The sequence below is a fragment of the Archocentrus centrarchus genome, chromosome 22, assembly GCF_007364275.1.
Source record: "Archocentrus centrarchus isolate MPI-CPG fArcCen1 chromosome 22, fArcCen1, whole genome shotgun sequence".
In the NCBI taxonomy this organism is placed as follows: Eukaryota; Metazoa; Chordata; class Actinopteri; order Cichliformes; family Cichlidae; genus Archocentrus; species Archocentrus centrarchus.
The window spans coordinates 26,891,881-26,907,275 of record NC_044367.1 but is presented as its reverse complement, the minus strand read 5'-3'; the positions used below and the strand labels follow the sequence as shown (position 1 = coordinate 26,907,275).

General features: G+C 44.5%; 1 protein-coding gene across 7 annotated transcripts in view; it reads left to right on the top strand.

The window, feature by feature from the left end:
* Nucleotides 1-15,395, top strand: part of LOC115772186 (apoptosis-stimulating of p53 protein 1-like) — a 52,813-nt gene that overhangs the window by 32,203 nt on the left and 5,215 nt on the right. For 4 of the 7 annotated variants that reach the window (XM_030718200.1, XM_030718207.1, XM_030718205.1 and 1 more), the window contains 15 exons: nt 1,988-2,083; nt 6,524-6,580; nt 7,336-7,456; nt 7,719-7,798; nt 7,902-8,069; nt 8,154-8,294; nt 8,374-8,569; nt 8,920-9,048; nt 12,633-12,700; nt 12,930-13,128; nt 13,214-13,441; nt 13,537-13,752; nt 14,609-14,759; nt 14,879-14,916; nt 14,997-15,364. In XM_030718200.1, coding sequence (XP_030574060.1) covers nt 1,988-2,083; nt 6,524-6,580; nt 7,336-7,456; nt 7,719-7,798; nt 7,902-8,069; nt 8,154-8,294; nt 8,374-8,569; nt 8,920-9,048; nt 12,633-12,700; nt 12,930-13,128; nt 13,214-13,441; nt 13,537-13,752; nt 14,609-14,759; nt 14,879-14,916; nt 14,997-15,364 — 2,256 coding nt within the window. The remainder of the gene's footprint in view (nt 1-1,987; nt 2,084-6,523; nt 6,581-7,335; nt 7,457-7,718; nt 7,799-7,901; nt 8,070-8,153; nt 8,295-8,373; nt 8,570-8,919; nt 9,049-12,632; nt 12,701-12,929; nt 13,129-13,213; nt 13,442-13,536; nt 13,753-14,608; nt 14,760-14,878; nt 14,917-14,996; nt 15,365-15,395) is intronic. The other 3 variants (XM_030718201.1, XM_030718206.1, XM_030718202.1) reach the window with 2 other exon arrangements.

The window sequence follows — 15,395 nt, the reverse complement described above, 5'->3', positions numbered from 1 at the left end:
AGTGAGGTCATGTGACCATGAAACCGAGGCACATTGCAGGCTCGAGGTCTACCTGCCCTCTGCTTTATCATCCTTCTGGACACTAATGAGGACCATAATTCACAAACTGAACTTTTGTGTTTTATTAAATTAGACTTGAAACTAGTGATTGAGCCCATAAACTCATCTGGAAAGGGTTCACTACAGCTCAGGAGATCCCAGGGTCAGTCTTCCCACAAAGGAACCCTGAGCACCTGCAGGTTTAAGGCCCTTCTGCATAGGCTTTACTCTTCTATTTCTTATTAACTGTTTATGAGTATATAATTTAACACCAATAACCATCTCAAATTTAGTATGTATATTTGAAAAAAGCACTAAATGTATCTCATTTTTCATGCTTTTGACATTGTCCACCCACATGTTAACTCTGGCGCTCCTCAGGGTTTCATCTTAGGCCCCTACTGATTGTGTTTAGATGCTCAGACTTGGCCTCAGTAGATCTGTGTGCCTTATAATTAATACACAGGGCACAGATGCTGGCTAACCAAGGAACTAAATAGATCTTGGTCATGTAATGCAATGCTAACTAAGCTAACTGAGAAACAAGCAGTTGATTCGGTTTGTGTATGAATCTCAGGTGGACGCTTCTCTGATTCTAAAAGTGTTCGCAGTTAAAAAAAAAAAGTTTATAGTATGATTTACCTTTTTAAAAATAATCAATGTATTCTTGCCAAGTGACACAGACTCATCTGTTCGTGGTTAAAAATAGGAAACAATTACAATCATTAGTCACACAATGACTCGTAAAATAGATGTTGAAGGGAGGCAATTTCAACCGATTTGAGACACTGGGTAGAGTACGAGTATTAAGAACGGCCCGTGTATCCAGTTTCCCTGAGACAGTTTGTGTTTTTGAAGAACATAATTTGGAAAGGTTTCAGATTGAAGAACTTGACAATTACAGCACAATAGGCTGAGTTTGTTCCAGCTCAAATGAGAGTGATGGGTGCTGTGAAGGCGAGTTTTATTTCACTCGGGGAGGCATTCATAGATTGGTGTCACTCTGGATTGGGGTTGTCTGAGGTTTAACAGTATTCCATTTCTCTGTCCAAGGTTTGTTAATTAGATGTGGAATGTAATGATTTGTAATTGAATGTATTGTGTCATAATCAGTCATTCACACACTGATAGTAAAATATCTGCTCTGTAAGGCCAGACCATCCTACCATTGTAGTAGTGTCAACACATTTTATGGCACTCAGTCCATGTAGAGATACTGGTGGTGCCTTTTTTTTCCCCACAATTGAATGTCTAATTTTTTAAAAATATTTAAATAATCAAATTTAATGCTGTTCTCTGTTGAAGGGTACTGTAATCGTGGAGCCACATTCAGATAAACTGGCTAAAGGACCGACACAGTTGTATCCAGTTTGTGTGACTTTGGAAATGAATGTAACGCACAGGTGCAGTGTGTGTGTCTGTGTGTGTTCATAAGTGAATGAAACACAATAGCAGGATGTAGCTGGGATAAAACCTTCCTCTGAAGGCATTCCTGCCCCCACCCTCACCCTCACCCATACACACAAACACACCCATTTCTACCACAGTACCTAGAAATGTTTGTCCTGAAGAAAACACTCCTCTGATCGTAAAACAAAAGGAAAATGATTCTTGTGGTAAGACTTCTTCCCCACAGATGTTGATATGTGTGTGCTGTAAGGAAAAGGGGAATAGTCAGGCAGTTTTTTTTCCCTCAATCCAAAACTATAATTCTGTCACTCTTCCGAGGCCAAAGCCTGCCTGCCTGATAACATTTCTGAGGCTCAGTGAAGCTGCTCTGTGACCTAAAATATGAGGTCATATATGTGTGCAGCTGTGTTTTATCTGCTGTTGCTGTTTGGGTTTTCATCTCGTCAGCGACAGTCCAACGTGTAATGGATGGAAACTGAGGGAAGACACTGCCTATGTACATACTGTATTAATGTATAACGCTTGTGTGTTGGTGTAGGTTCCCCGTGTGGAGCTGACCCTCTCCGAGCTCCAGGAAATGGCCACAAGACAACAGCAACAAATAGAGGCTCAGCAACAGATGTTGCTCGCCAAGGTAAAACACACTCACACTGTACACACACACACACACACAGCTGCTCGATTGATTGCCTGTCAGTTAATGTAAGGTTATCTGCATTAGAGTCTGTCCGAAAAGGTCAGCTTTGAGGCCCCTGGAGCCTTGGAGGAGTGTGTGTGCGGGAGGATCACAGCACACATGTTTCCTTCATGCATCTTTTTTAGTGATCCAGGTCAGGGTTTGAGGAATGACGAGAACGATTCAGTCCTTTCGGCCTGTCATTAAGCTGCAGTTTTGTGGAGTTCAGATGCTGTTTTCAGACATAAAGACTCGGGTCGGGACATTGTCTGAGGCTGCACTTTCTTATACTGTGTGCACCACAGGGGAGATGGTCTGCTTCAGAAATGCTCCATGAGGTTTAGCCAAGGGAGCTGCCTGGGTGGAGCGTGCAGGAGGAGGGACACGTGACAACTGCTCATCGGACTAATACCAGCTATTCTCACATCAGATCAATGAAAAATCACACCGTCGCATTAAGGTGGTGCTAGGGAGTTTACAGGGTAACCCCTTAAACCCTGGGCAAGGTGTCAAAATACAGCTGCTCGCAAACTGTAGTTGCGACTGTGGTCTGCACAGCGATGTGCACCTCCAGGCACACCTCCACAGCACCTGCAAGCTAACAAGCTTTCTAAGATAGAGCACAACAAAAAAATGAAGCTGATATTGAAGGGAGTGGAATACGTCCTTACAGAGTATAAAGAAAGGTTTCTGTTTGCAAAGAACATAATTTGGGTTGTTTGGACATTTGGAAAGACTTCAGATAGGAGCTGAACTTAAAATAGGAACCCAACTACAGCACAGCAGTTTGTTCCAGCCCAATTCATAGTGTTGGAACTGTAAAGGCAAGTTTTATTTGTCTGCACGGCTCTGGTGAATGTGGAGGACATTTGAATACAGTGAACTCACTGTTGAAGAAACCAGTTTGAGATGATTTGAACTTTGGGACGTGATACGTCCTTCTGGAAACAGCAGATGGGTGCACTGTGACCACAGAGGGATGGACATGGCCAGCAACAATACTCTGATAGGCACTGGCATTTAACTATGCTCAGTTGGTGCTGAGGGGCCCAAAGTGGGCCAAGAAAATATCCCCCACACTATTATACCACCATCAGCCTGAATCATTAATACAAGGCAGGATGGATCTATGTGTTCAGGCTGTTTACACCACATTCTGACCCTACCGTCAGAATGTCGCAGCGGAAAGCAAAACTCATCAGACCAGGCAGCCTTTTTCCAGCCTTCAGTTGTCTGAAGCCTTGGTCCTGTTTTTAACTGACAGGAGTGGTACACAGTGTGGTCTGCTGCTGCTGTAGCCCTTCTGCTTCAAGGTTTGATGTGTTGTGCATTCAGAGGTGCTCTTCTGCATACCTCGGTTGTAACGAGTGGTTATTTGGTTTACTGTTATCTTCCTATCAGCTCAAAGCAGTCCGGCCATTCTTCTCTGACCTCTGAGATCAACGAGGCATTTTCTCCCAGAGAGCAGCCGCTCACTGGGCATTTTCTCTTTTTTGGCCCGGTCTCTGTAAACCCTGCACATGGTTCTGTGTCAAAATCCCAGCAGCCCGACTGGCACCAACAGCCATCAGCCCAGAGTGTGTTTTCAAAATTACCAGTGAGAATGATGTAATTATCAGAGCTGAACCTGTTCTAAAAATTATCAACTGTAATTCTGCAAAATCTGATGGAGTGGATGAGATTCTACATCCATTTTAGCACTCGTGGCCTCTTCAATTAATGTACCATTCTTGGTAACCTTGTGAAAATGGTGTCAGATACATTTCTTAGAACAAGTCTGTTGGTAATGTGTAGAAAGGTTCAGGGCTGCAGTGCATGTGATAAAATATCTAGAGACACAGATCACGGTCAACTGTCCCCATCCCCACATTCAGGAAGTGACCTTCTGATTTAGCAGGAAATGAGGTCAGCAGGGAGCCACAGCTGCTGGGAAGTTTACCCAGCATTGTACTCCAGGAAGGAGTCAGGAGGGCGAGTCACTCTGCATTCATTTGGTAAAGTTTATGATAAAATGCGGCCACAAATTTTATTTGGGAATTTGCAGTTTTTAAGGCGGCTGTGGAAGTGATTTATTTATTTATTTATTTATTTTGAATGTCAGTTTTATGCTGATGTTCAGCATTTTTTTAAAGCAGCAGTTTACCTGCTTCTGGGATTTGACAGCGATTAAGCGTTTCCTTCCAGCATGCTCAAGCATTTCCTTGCTGGCTGGAAAAATCTCCCGGCCGCTGATGTAGAAGCATTTTTTTCTGTCTTCTCAACATTAATCTAACCAAATGTAGACGGATGACTTCCAGGAGTCTAAAAAGTCTAAAACATAAAAACCTGCCCGTGTAATGAAACAGGCTCCTGTTATGTAAGTTGTTATTAGGACGACTTCTTGCCAACATGCCCTCTTCCTCCTCCCCTCTCTTTGTGTGTGTGTGTGTGAGACAGAGAAACACACACACACAGGTCAGCTTTACTACGTGCCTGCAAAATACAGACTGAGTGGTGTGAATCGCTTCAGTCAGCATCACACATGGCAGGCCTTTCATCTGTTCACTGCAGTTTATTGTGTGTGTCAGATACAAAGACACACATGAGCTTAAGTGAAAATCAATAGCAGCTGATGGGTTTTCAGAGTTAGACATGATGGTGGGGTGAAAATAAACTGCATGCACGGCAGTTGTATTATACGGCCAGATGATTAAGTGTTGCTGCCCTCGCTATTCAGCACTGAAAATGAATTATTCATATTTTATGAATGTCTAACACCAGCTGGCTGTGAGGTCTAAGATATCAGCATCAAACATGTGGACCAGGGGCCAGAACCGGCCCACCACAGGGTCCAGTTTGGCCCGCTGGATTGTTTTACAAAGTGTGGAAATTGCACTGAAGTCATTAAGTACAGCAATTTTTTCTTAACATGAAATGATGTTCCTGGTAAAGGGCTGTCAGCCTTCCAAAGGAGTGAAAATGGATCTAAATTTCTAGCTCTAGGCAAGATGTTTAAATCATAAAGATGTAAAGTTCTGTTCTTCTTTAGTTACATATAAACACAGTACACTTGATGCATGTGGGAAAAATGTATTGCTGAATTATTTATCTCAACAGATCTGAAGATATCATGTTTTCATCTGTTTCTTTTTTATGTGGATTTCTCATTATCATCATCTCGTAGTTTTAGTTTTATTACGATCTCAGGGCTCAGGTGAAAGTTCGTAACAGCAAAAACTCTGGAGAGGCATCTTTTTAGCTATGCTGTGGTCTTAATGAGCCGGCCCACCTGACACGAAATTGGACTGAATGTGGCCTATGAATTAAAATGAATTCAACACCCTGGAGCATCCATGTGTTCTCAAAGTAAATGAAAACCAGGGAATAATGCTCATCCATTCATCCGTCCATCCGTCCCTCCATCCATCCCTCCATCCATCCATCCCTCCATCCATCCATCCATCCCTCCATCCATCCATCCATCCGTCCGTCCATTCATCCATCCCTCCATCCATCCATCCGTCCGTCCATTCATCCATCCATCCATCCATCCCTCCATCCATCCATCCCTCCATCCATTCATCCATCCCTCCATCCATCCATCCGTCCGTCCATTCATCCGTCCATCCATCCCTCCATCCATTCATCCATCCATCCATCCATCCATCCCTCCATCCATTCATCCCTCTATCCATTCATCCATCCCTCCATCCATCCATCCGTCCGTCCATTCATCCATCCCTCCATCCATCCGTCCGTCCATTCATCCATCCATCCATCCCTCCATCCATTCATCCGTCCCTCCATCCATCCATCCGTCCGTCCATTCATCCATCCGTCCATCCATTCATCCATCCATCCATCCATCCCTCCATCCATTCATCCAGCCCTCCATCCGTCCATCTGTCCGTCCCTCCCTAAACACTTCTCCAGTTCAGGGTTGCTGTGGGGGGCTGGAGTCTCTTTCATCTGTCATAGGGTGAGCTATAGGGCACACCCTGGAAGGTCACCCTTCCATCACAGAGGGAATAATGTATGAAATATAAATCAATTGATGACCACTGAAAAATAATTATTGGTGCACTAACTGAATGTGATTACATTCTCTTTAACATTTATATCAGTATATGTACATTTAACAGCATTTTGTGCACTATAATGAATGCAGATGGTCAGATGTCAGTGGCAGTAACCGAGGTCTGATTGGACCGAGTGCCGGCGTTTCTCTTCTGCTCACGTAGGATCCTCATCAGTCACATTAGTGAGCAGGTTTACAAAAACAGGCTTTCAGGTCCTCTAAGTGAAAAAGGGCTCAGACATTTTGGCTGGTGTGCTGTGCAATCTCTCATCATGGAAAATGCCGTGTGAATTTAAATGAATGAAAGTCTGAAAATTACTGTGTGCCTTTATTTCCTGCAGGAGCAAAGGCTGAGGTATCTGCAGCAGGGAGGCAGATCCAACCAGGCACAGTCACAGGTGCGACCCACACCTCTGTTTGTCTTCTCTGAGTCTAACACGAGGGCGAGCTATTTAAAGTTAAAACTCCACGTGTCACTCACGTTCAATAATGTGAGTCATCACTTGTATACAGTAATGTGAGTGCAGACTAACCCTGATGAAGGTTTCGTGGTAAAAACCCCTGGATATGAGCATTACTACAATAAGCACAGCCTGCTATTGTGACCTGACACATGCAGCCAGTCCTTTGGAGCATGCACAGTATCCACACTGCCCAAACTCACGTCGTGTTTGTAAAGAGGAAGCCTCAAAGCCTCTCCTTTATGAAAACTAAAGTAAAGTAGATTAAACAGGCTTTTTCCTGCATGCATGAGGATTTTTCTATCACAAACATCACAAAAGAGGCAGTTTACATACTTAAGCTGCCTGTCTATAAGAGGACTAAATGTTAAGAGGCACTGAAGCTGTGCTTGTTGCTTACTGCTGTTTGTAAGAGTCTTTCTTGAGTAGAGCAAATACCTGCAGTTTCACAGGCTTACCTGCAGAATCTGTATGAGCATCTCCAAAGTGAGCGAGTTGCAGGCATTTGTATTTCACTACACCTTGGACAGGTGAGCTGTAACACAAAGAGTTGCAGTTTACAGCTACGCTTACCTGACATAGGGCACCTGAATGGCTGGAGCAGGTGGTCACAACTGCCACCACCTGAGTGAACGGGTATTTTTTAACACTTCATATGCTGACTTAATAAAAACGAAGTCTCTCTGTTTCAGTCTGAAGCTGAGAAGCTGCAGCGGCTCAAAGAGCGAGTGGAGACTCAGGAAGCAAAGCTGAAGAAGATCCGAGCCATGAGAGGACAAGTCGACTACAGCAAACTGATCAACGGAAACCTCTGTAAGCCTAACCGCTCTGCAGAGGCGCTGACTATGGATTACAGGCCCTGCAGTTTATGACTGCATATTAAAATGCTATAAATTTAATCTAAAATAGTCTTCCACTCGGCTACAGCACGAGGGATTTTTTTTAACTGTTGACTCGTGACTACATTTGCTGTTTGTATGTATTTCTGCAGATTCTGAGCACTAAAATATCAATAAATAAAGAGAATAGCTGAGATGTGATTTCAGTCTGACCTCTCTCCGTTTGTTGTGCCCAGCTGCAGAGATTGACCATGTGAGCAGCCTGTTTCAGGAGAAGCAGGCGGAGCTGCAGTCTGCAGTGATCAGAGTCGACCAGGTGCCAAAGTTCTCCCAAAATTCATTTGGCTTATATAAACTTTGAAGCAGGTGAGTTTTGGCTAAGATGTGCATTTATTTTTTTAAAATTTTGATCTTACCAGTTGACTCAGCAGTTGGAGGATTTGAGGAGAGGACGCCTGCAGCTGCACTCTGGTGCACCAGGTCAGGGGGCACCCACGGGGTCCCAGGGTGCAACCACTGGCCATAAAGGATCACCCCTTTCAGGCCCTGCTGCTCTGGAGCTGAGGAAGCTTTACCAGGAGTTGCAGGTAAATTACATCCCAGGCAGAAACTTGGCCTTTGACGCTCTTGGTGTTTTAAATCATAAGTGTGAGTTAATTTGTTTTTTTCAGGCTCGTAATCGTCATAATCTGGAGCAGAGCAGCAAGTTGGCCCAGAATAAGGAGCTGCTGAACAAGAGGAATGCCCAGGTGACTGTGATGGATCAGCGCATCGGCGACCTGAGAGAACGCCTGCATAAGAAGAGAGCAGAAGTACGGCATTTTGCTTTTTATTTGTTTTCCTTGTCAGATAATGTGGGTCTCATTCTGTGTGTTTGCGTGTCCCCTTTAGTTGAGTCGTATGAACGGAGGCAGCCTGTCCTCCCCTCAAACATCTTCCCACCCCAGCGGTGGAGTTTCAGGGCGAGTGGCAGCCGTCTGCCCCTACATCCAAGTTCCAGCCGAGGGGAGACAGGAGCCGGGGTACCCTCTGCCGCCCGATCCACCACCCAAACCCACGCCTCTCAGCCACATCCGCTCCCTCTCAGGTTGGTGGAGTTTTTTTTTACCATTTTAAGTGTCTGCGCTTTATCACACTTGGTCCGTTTGTCTTTATTGCTGTCTGGGCTCTAACTCGCTGTCCTTTCTTTCTCCTGTCCTGTGTTCTCCTCCTCCCCTCCCTGCTGGTGTGGATGTTCTCTCCGATGTTCACCGGGTTACCGTGGTGATTTCGTGATTACTGTTTGTGTGGTGTGTTGTTGTGGTGGTGGTGGTGCTTCTTGCTGTTGTGTTTGTCATTATGATGTCATCACGGTGATGTTCATGTCTGTGCTGTTGTTCGGTGGTCGTTACTGTCTCATGGTTGGTGTTGTCTGATGTGGTGGGCGTGGCCACGCAGAGGAGGAGAGGAGTGCCATCAGGAAGCCTTCCAGCCAATGGAAAGAGTCAGATTTAGACATCATCCTGTCAGAGCCCACTGAGCGGTGGGACGGGCCTCTGTCCCCTCAGGGGGGCGACGGTGACAACAGTGAGTCCAGGAGAAACCACTAAACAACTCACTCACCGCTAGCTTTATTGGTGATAGATTAGCAGCACCTGAGCCTAAACACTGTTTTTACACAAAAAACAAGCAGCCAGAACTCGTACAAAGTTAGCAGAGAGTCGGAGGCCTGCAGGAACCAGTTAGCAGACTGAGATTTTGTTTACACCTTCTCATATACGAGGCACATAATATTCTTTAAAAGAGTCATAATCAGGTGGATAGTTTCACACATATTAAAGCTTAAATATGGGGGGAAAACGCATCGTCCTCCAACTTCAGTGTAATATTCCCCTGGCGTGACTCCATGGACCATCTACATTTTTTACATTAGAAATTAATTTTTTATATAAAGAACATGTGATGGTGTTCTTTCTCCTTCTCCCAATAAGATGTTTTGAAACACTCGTTTTCATACGCAGCAGCCAAAGGTCGTTTTGGAAGCAGAGCAGATTTATGCACCCTCGTTTGTGTGCGTGTCATTGCAGCACATGTGTGAACCCAATAATGTAAAATTAACATTTATATTTCATAGTTTCCCCTGAAAAATGCATAAATGGGAGATTTTCATGGAGATGAATGAGTAATACAGGCTTAAAAATTTAAATGTGTCAAAAAGATGCTTTCACGAGCAGTTATCAGAGACTGTATATAAAAGATGGAGGCAACCATCAAGCTGGTTCATAGATTCGGCGTGGAAGCCTTGACTTTGGCATTTTAGTCACTGCCATCTTGTTTTTTGGTGGGGGTTTTTTGGAGGAAGAAGTGGCAATATTGGTTAGCAAGGTGCTGTATGGCAGATGGGTTAGTTAGTTAGTCAGTTAGTCCTGCTCCAGGTTACAGTCGGAATTAGATACAGACCTCAATCTTTCTATGTAGCTGGATCTAAACATGTTTATTTGGATATTTTAAGATGGGAGCTTATGGGGACTGACTCACTTTTGGAGCCAGCCTCAAAGACCCAAAGACATTTTCTAAGTGAGTGCATGCAAACCAAGTATGCTCATGTTTAAACCGCTACGCAGACCAGATGGCGAAGAGACAAAACATAATTGAATCAGCTGCACAAAATGACCCTAAAATGTAAAGGTCGTGCGTACAAGGGCGCAGACGCGCCATCCGATAGCCAACAGCTGCTCGAGGTTAAGAAGCACAGCCTCAGAAAATAAACCACCGTCTGGCTTCAGACTCATAGTTATTTATTCTTCCATGTCTTCCTACACGAGGTAGAAAAATAGAATATCAACTGCTGATATCTAACTGGAAAATTATACATATAATTTTTTTTCTTTAACACTTAAGTCCTGAACGAGCTTTTTTTCAACACCCGATGTGTTCTTGAGTGCCAAAGCAAATGCCACAGTTCTATTAATGTCGCTGCTTATGTAATGTGGATAATTCATAGCTGTAAATCAAATGAACAGTCTACTGGGCTGGTGGCCACAACACATGAAAGAAAGAGCCTGATTTCTAGCTATACAGTACCGATGAGTGTGATGGGTGTGTGTGTGGGAGTGCATGTCTGACTTTTGATGACATCAGCCCCTCACCTAAAACCTCTCATTATCCGACTCACGCAAAAAAAGGAATTGTTTATTTGTTGAAAATAAATTAAAACTGGTTTCGTATTTGCTGCAAAGCGCTGACTGAGTGCATATTTCAGCTTAGTTTTGGATAAGCAATGGGGATTCCTCCGAGCGCTCAGTGTGTCATCGCTGTCCTTTTATTAGATTTCAGATTCAATCTGTCAGTGCTGTGCAGCTAGAATATAATAATTTCTGTTATTACACCATTGTGTTGAATAATCTTATATTTGAATCAGCAACAACTCTGATTTATGACCTCAATCATTTTTTTCACTAGCTTGAAGTCTTCTTTAATTTGTGAAATAAAATATAAATCAGGTTATGCTTCAGCGTGCGCGCCTTTTGATTTCATTACTGTACAAGTGTAAAACCAACAGGCAGATGCATCTTTTTAACCTTTGTTTAACCAGGAAGTGAAACTCTTGGGATTAAAATCTCTTTTGCAGAAGTTTCCCTGCAGCACCCATCTGTGCTTTTAATGTTCACGTACCGTGACTGTGCTGGTGCTGTAAACTGCCTTTCCTCTGTAACACTGAGTGACTGCTTCTAATCTGGGCTCTCAGGGGCAGAGGGCCAAGTTTCCACCTCTCACAGAACCGGCTGCTTGTTTCCTGTCGTGACTGTTTTCTTCCCGAGGTCAGCAGGTTAAGGCAGCCGGCAGGTTTCACAGCACCGCTTACTGTACAGACCGCATGACTCCTGGGTTTAATAGTTAATCAGTATTAGGCTGGTATGTGCAAGAGCTGTGACGTGTCTGGGTGAAATGGTTAGGTAACAGTTTGGAAATGGATGCAGGAGTCTAACATTATGTGGACTTTTATTAAAATATATTGTAAGCGCATTCCCACTGATTTAGCCATTTTAGCATCGTGTCTTTGACGCCGACCTGTCCGTCATTGCCTTGGATGATCACCTGACTTACTCACAGTTTCCTGTTAACTGTCTTCAAGTTGCCATGAAATTCCAAAGCATTGAGCTATGCTGCCGACCTCAGCGGTCACAGGGACCAGTGGGTGAAGATTTAGCGAGTGGCCGGTGCTGCGACCGAGCCAGCCTGTTATGTAACAGCACCTCCACCTCGGGCTGGTTGTGCTGAAAACTTGAGCAAACTAGTTTAGTGTTGGGACTTTTTGTGTTACTTTTAGTTGACTATAATAACTGTGCTGCAGCGTATCCTTCACTAAACACATGTTTGCAGAATACGCTGTAATCAGCATTCATGCGGAGTAGCTGTTATATGACACGTGACATCACTGTGTTCGTTAAAGCCACACACGTCAGGCCAAATTAAGAAAAACAAGATGACTCCGAGTCTGTTACAAAGACTCCATAATTGTTATGCTGACCGTGAGCTGGAATGGAGCAGGATCATCACGTACATGAGTGTTTTCCAACCTTCTTTGTCAGGCGTTCCCACACAGACCTGCCAGTCGAGCTCCGGCACCCGTTTATATTTTTAATGATGCTACATATATTGGCAATTTATTCAGTATTCAGCTACATTTATTATTTATTATTACCATTTATTAGTTAATTTTAGCGGACTCTTCTATCATTTTAGAAATTTATTTATTCATTTATTCTTCTCTGACTTTTCGTGACTCAGAGCAGGCCTTTTTAAAATTCAATTATAATTTTGAATTATTAATTGATGATTGTTTTCATGAAGCCCTTGAAAAACAGCCCCTGGGGTATCCCTGTTTGGGAATCAATGCATGGATTTATGTTCCTGTTGAACTGAACTACAGATGTGCTGTGTGTATGTTGTGCATTATAAGTGGCATCTAATTTAAAATGTGCTGACATATGTAAGATATACCCCATAAATCCCCCTACTCACTCACTCTGATAACGTTATTACCTACTTGAACATTCTCAGTAACTTTTCATCCTTTGTTTCCTTTTGGATTTATTTGCTTCTTTCTCACTTTAATTGCATTTCCGGTTTTAATCTTTTGGCCCTCTTCCTCCCTCCTCTTCCCTCAGCCAATGAAACACCGTGGCCTACCATCACTAAGACTGTACCAAACTGGAGGACCAACAGTCCAGAGCAGGTACCATTTCTCATTCATAACAGCTATTCTCATGAATTCTGTAATCATAATCAATTATTTAATGCGCTGTAAGCGATATTGTAGAGGCCCGCTTGAGGCTTTTGCTCAGCAGTGAAGTGATGGTGTGAACTGTTCAACTCGAAAAGTCTCAGGAGGAAAATCCTCATGGAGAGCAGTCGTGATGGTTTTTGTGCAGCCATAGTTCATTTCTGTGTCTCCCTCCCACCAGCTTCCCTCTGGCTATGGTACGTACCCCAGTGCCACCCACCAGGCGGCGGGGCATCACTGTGCCACAAGCTCCCTGCCCCGTTCTGCCCCCGGTACGCTGGGTTGGCCTCGATCCAGTGCTGCCTCGTCCTCCCCTTCATCATCCTCCTCTTCCCAGCAAATACAGCAGCGTATTTCTGTCCCTCCTAATTCAAGCCAAGGTAACAGAAAGTTTTGTTTATTAAAATAAAAGCTTCTTTCTGTCATCTTCATGGTATAGTTTCATTTTTCTGTTTCTGCTCTTAGGTTCTGCCACCACCTCCCAGCCCTCGCCACTGTCCCCACAAACGGAGCGAACAGATCCCCCTCCAGCGGTGGCCGTACGTCCCTACGTACCGGACCACCCCTCCAGGCCGCAGTCCCCCAGGAAGGGCCCTGCTACCATGAACAGCAGCTCCATCTACAGCATGTACCTCCAACAGCCTCAGGCCAAAAACTATGGATCTCTGAGCAACAGGACTACTGTCAAAGCAGGTAATTTAACAGCGAATCAAAAAATTATTTTAAACTTTTACAGTGTTTGCAAGTGGAAACAAATCATTACCTGTCCTTTCTCCTGCTCTCCACAGTCTATGGTAAACCCATCCTCCCCTCCTCCTCCACTTCTCCGTCCCCTGTCTCTTTCCTCCAAGGAGGAGGAGGAGCAAAAGCAGCAGGGGAGGAAGCTGCAGATAAAGAAGGAGGAAAAGGAGAAGGAGGAGAGAGCGTCACCGGGCAAATCCAGCCTCCACCCAGTGTGGACAACATCCCCCGTCCCCTTAGTCCCACTAAGCTCACCCCAGTCGGTAGGTGCAACCAATCACCAATCAGTGTGACCTTTCTTGAGTCAAGTGCTTCAGCTTCCTGTATGTGTTTAAACACCTCCTGATATTGTGTTAAAATAAGAAGAATTATTTTATTTTCAAAACACTGATAAAAAAAAAGAGGCTGAGGTGGCAGAGTTGAGGATGCTGAGATTTTCACTGGGAATGCCTGGGATGGGCAGGATTAGACATGATTATTTCAGAGGGTCAGCTCAGGCTGAGACAAGGTCAGAGAGGCGAGGCTGGGATGGTTTGGATGTCTGCAGAGGAGGGATAGTAGATATATTGGATAAAGGATGTAAAATATGGAGCTGCCAGGCAGGAGGAAAACAGGAAGACCACAGAGAAGATCCATGGATGTAGTGAAGGAGGGCATGCAGAGGGTGACGGAGCAGAGGGAAGGCTGTGGATAGGGTGAGGTGAAGGCTGCAGTGACCCTCAAAGGCAGCAGCTGAAAGTTTTTCTTCTGTGCACCCTTCACTGACATTAAGTGTCCTTTTAGACGTAGCTCTTTCTGACAAGATGCAAGACTAGTTGAGGACAAGTTAAAAAAAATATATATATATTTATTTTAAATGACCTCTCACGGCCCACCTGCAGCCCACACCTCAGAAATCTCTAAAAGCAAATACCAAACATAGGTCTAGATTTTTAAATCTAGGGATATTACATATTAGATCTTTTTACACTTGTTACTGTGATGTGTTTGTCAGTTACAGAGCACTTTATCCTCAAGAGTTTTGGGGACTAATTTCAGCAAAAGATGCAAGAAATAATCTTGCAAACAGGCCTTAATACTCGCCGTTTATGTGTAAAACTTTTCTTTGGCCCTTCACAGCCCACTCGCAGCTCCGGTACCAGAGTGATGCAGACCTGGAGGTGCTCCGCCGACGCCTCAGCAACGCTCCGCGTCCCCTCAAGAAACGGAGCTCGATCACTGAACCTGAAGGCCCCCAAGGGCCAAACATCCAAAAACTGCTCTACCAGAGGTTGTTGCTGCTCTGTGTTTCACTGCACCTGGAAAATAAATAATGAGAATAAAAACTTTTAGGAATTTCAAACTGGAAAAAGGTGGAAATGTAAGGGAATTTTCTTCTTCTTTGTGCAGGTTCAACACATTAGCAGGAGGCATGGAGGGAAGCTCAGGTAAGACCCTGAAATTAGGTGGTCAGGTGATACCTGTGCCCCTAAAAATGCATAGATTTAAGTTTCCCTCTTTATTCCAGGCAACACTTTCTACCAACCAGACTGCCTTTTGGGAGACGTGGACAACATTCATTCAGCCAACGGAAACGTCGAACCTGGTGATAAGCAGGTCAGCGCGGCAGCTGCGGAGGCCGAAGGCCAAAACCTGAATTCGGATTCCCGCCGCTCGTCCCCTCCTGCAGTCACAGCAGAAACATCCAAAGAAACAACAGCGGCGGCGGAGACCGGCAACAACGTGTCGCCGTCGACCCAGCCGAGCCCAGCGCGGGCACCTGAGAGACCCGAGGACCAAAATAATAACAACCAGAGAGGATCCAGTCCTGCTCAGAGCTCAGCAGGACACATCGCTCCTTCACCATCTCCTCCTGCCCCGCCCACTCTGCCTAAGGTGTGTGTATATAGAGTATAATTACACATTA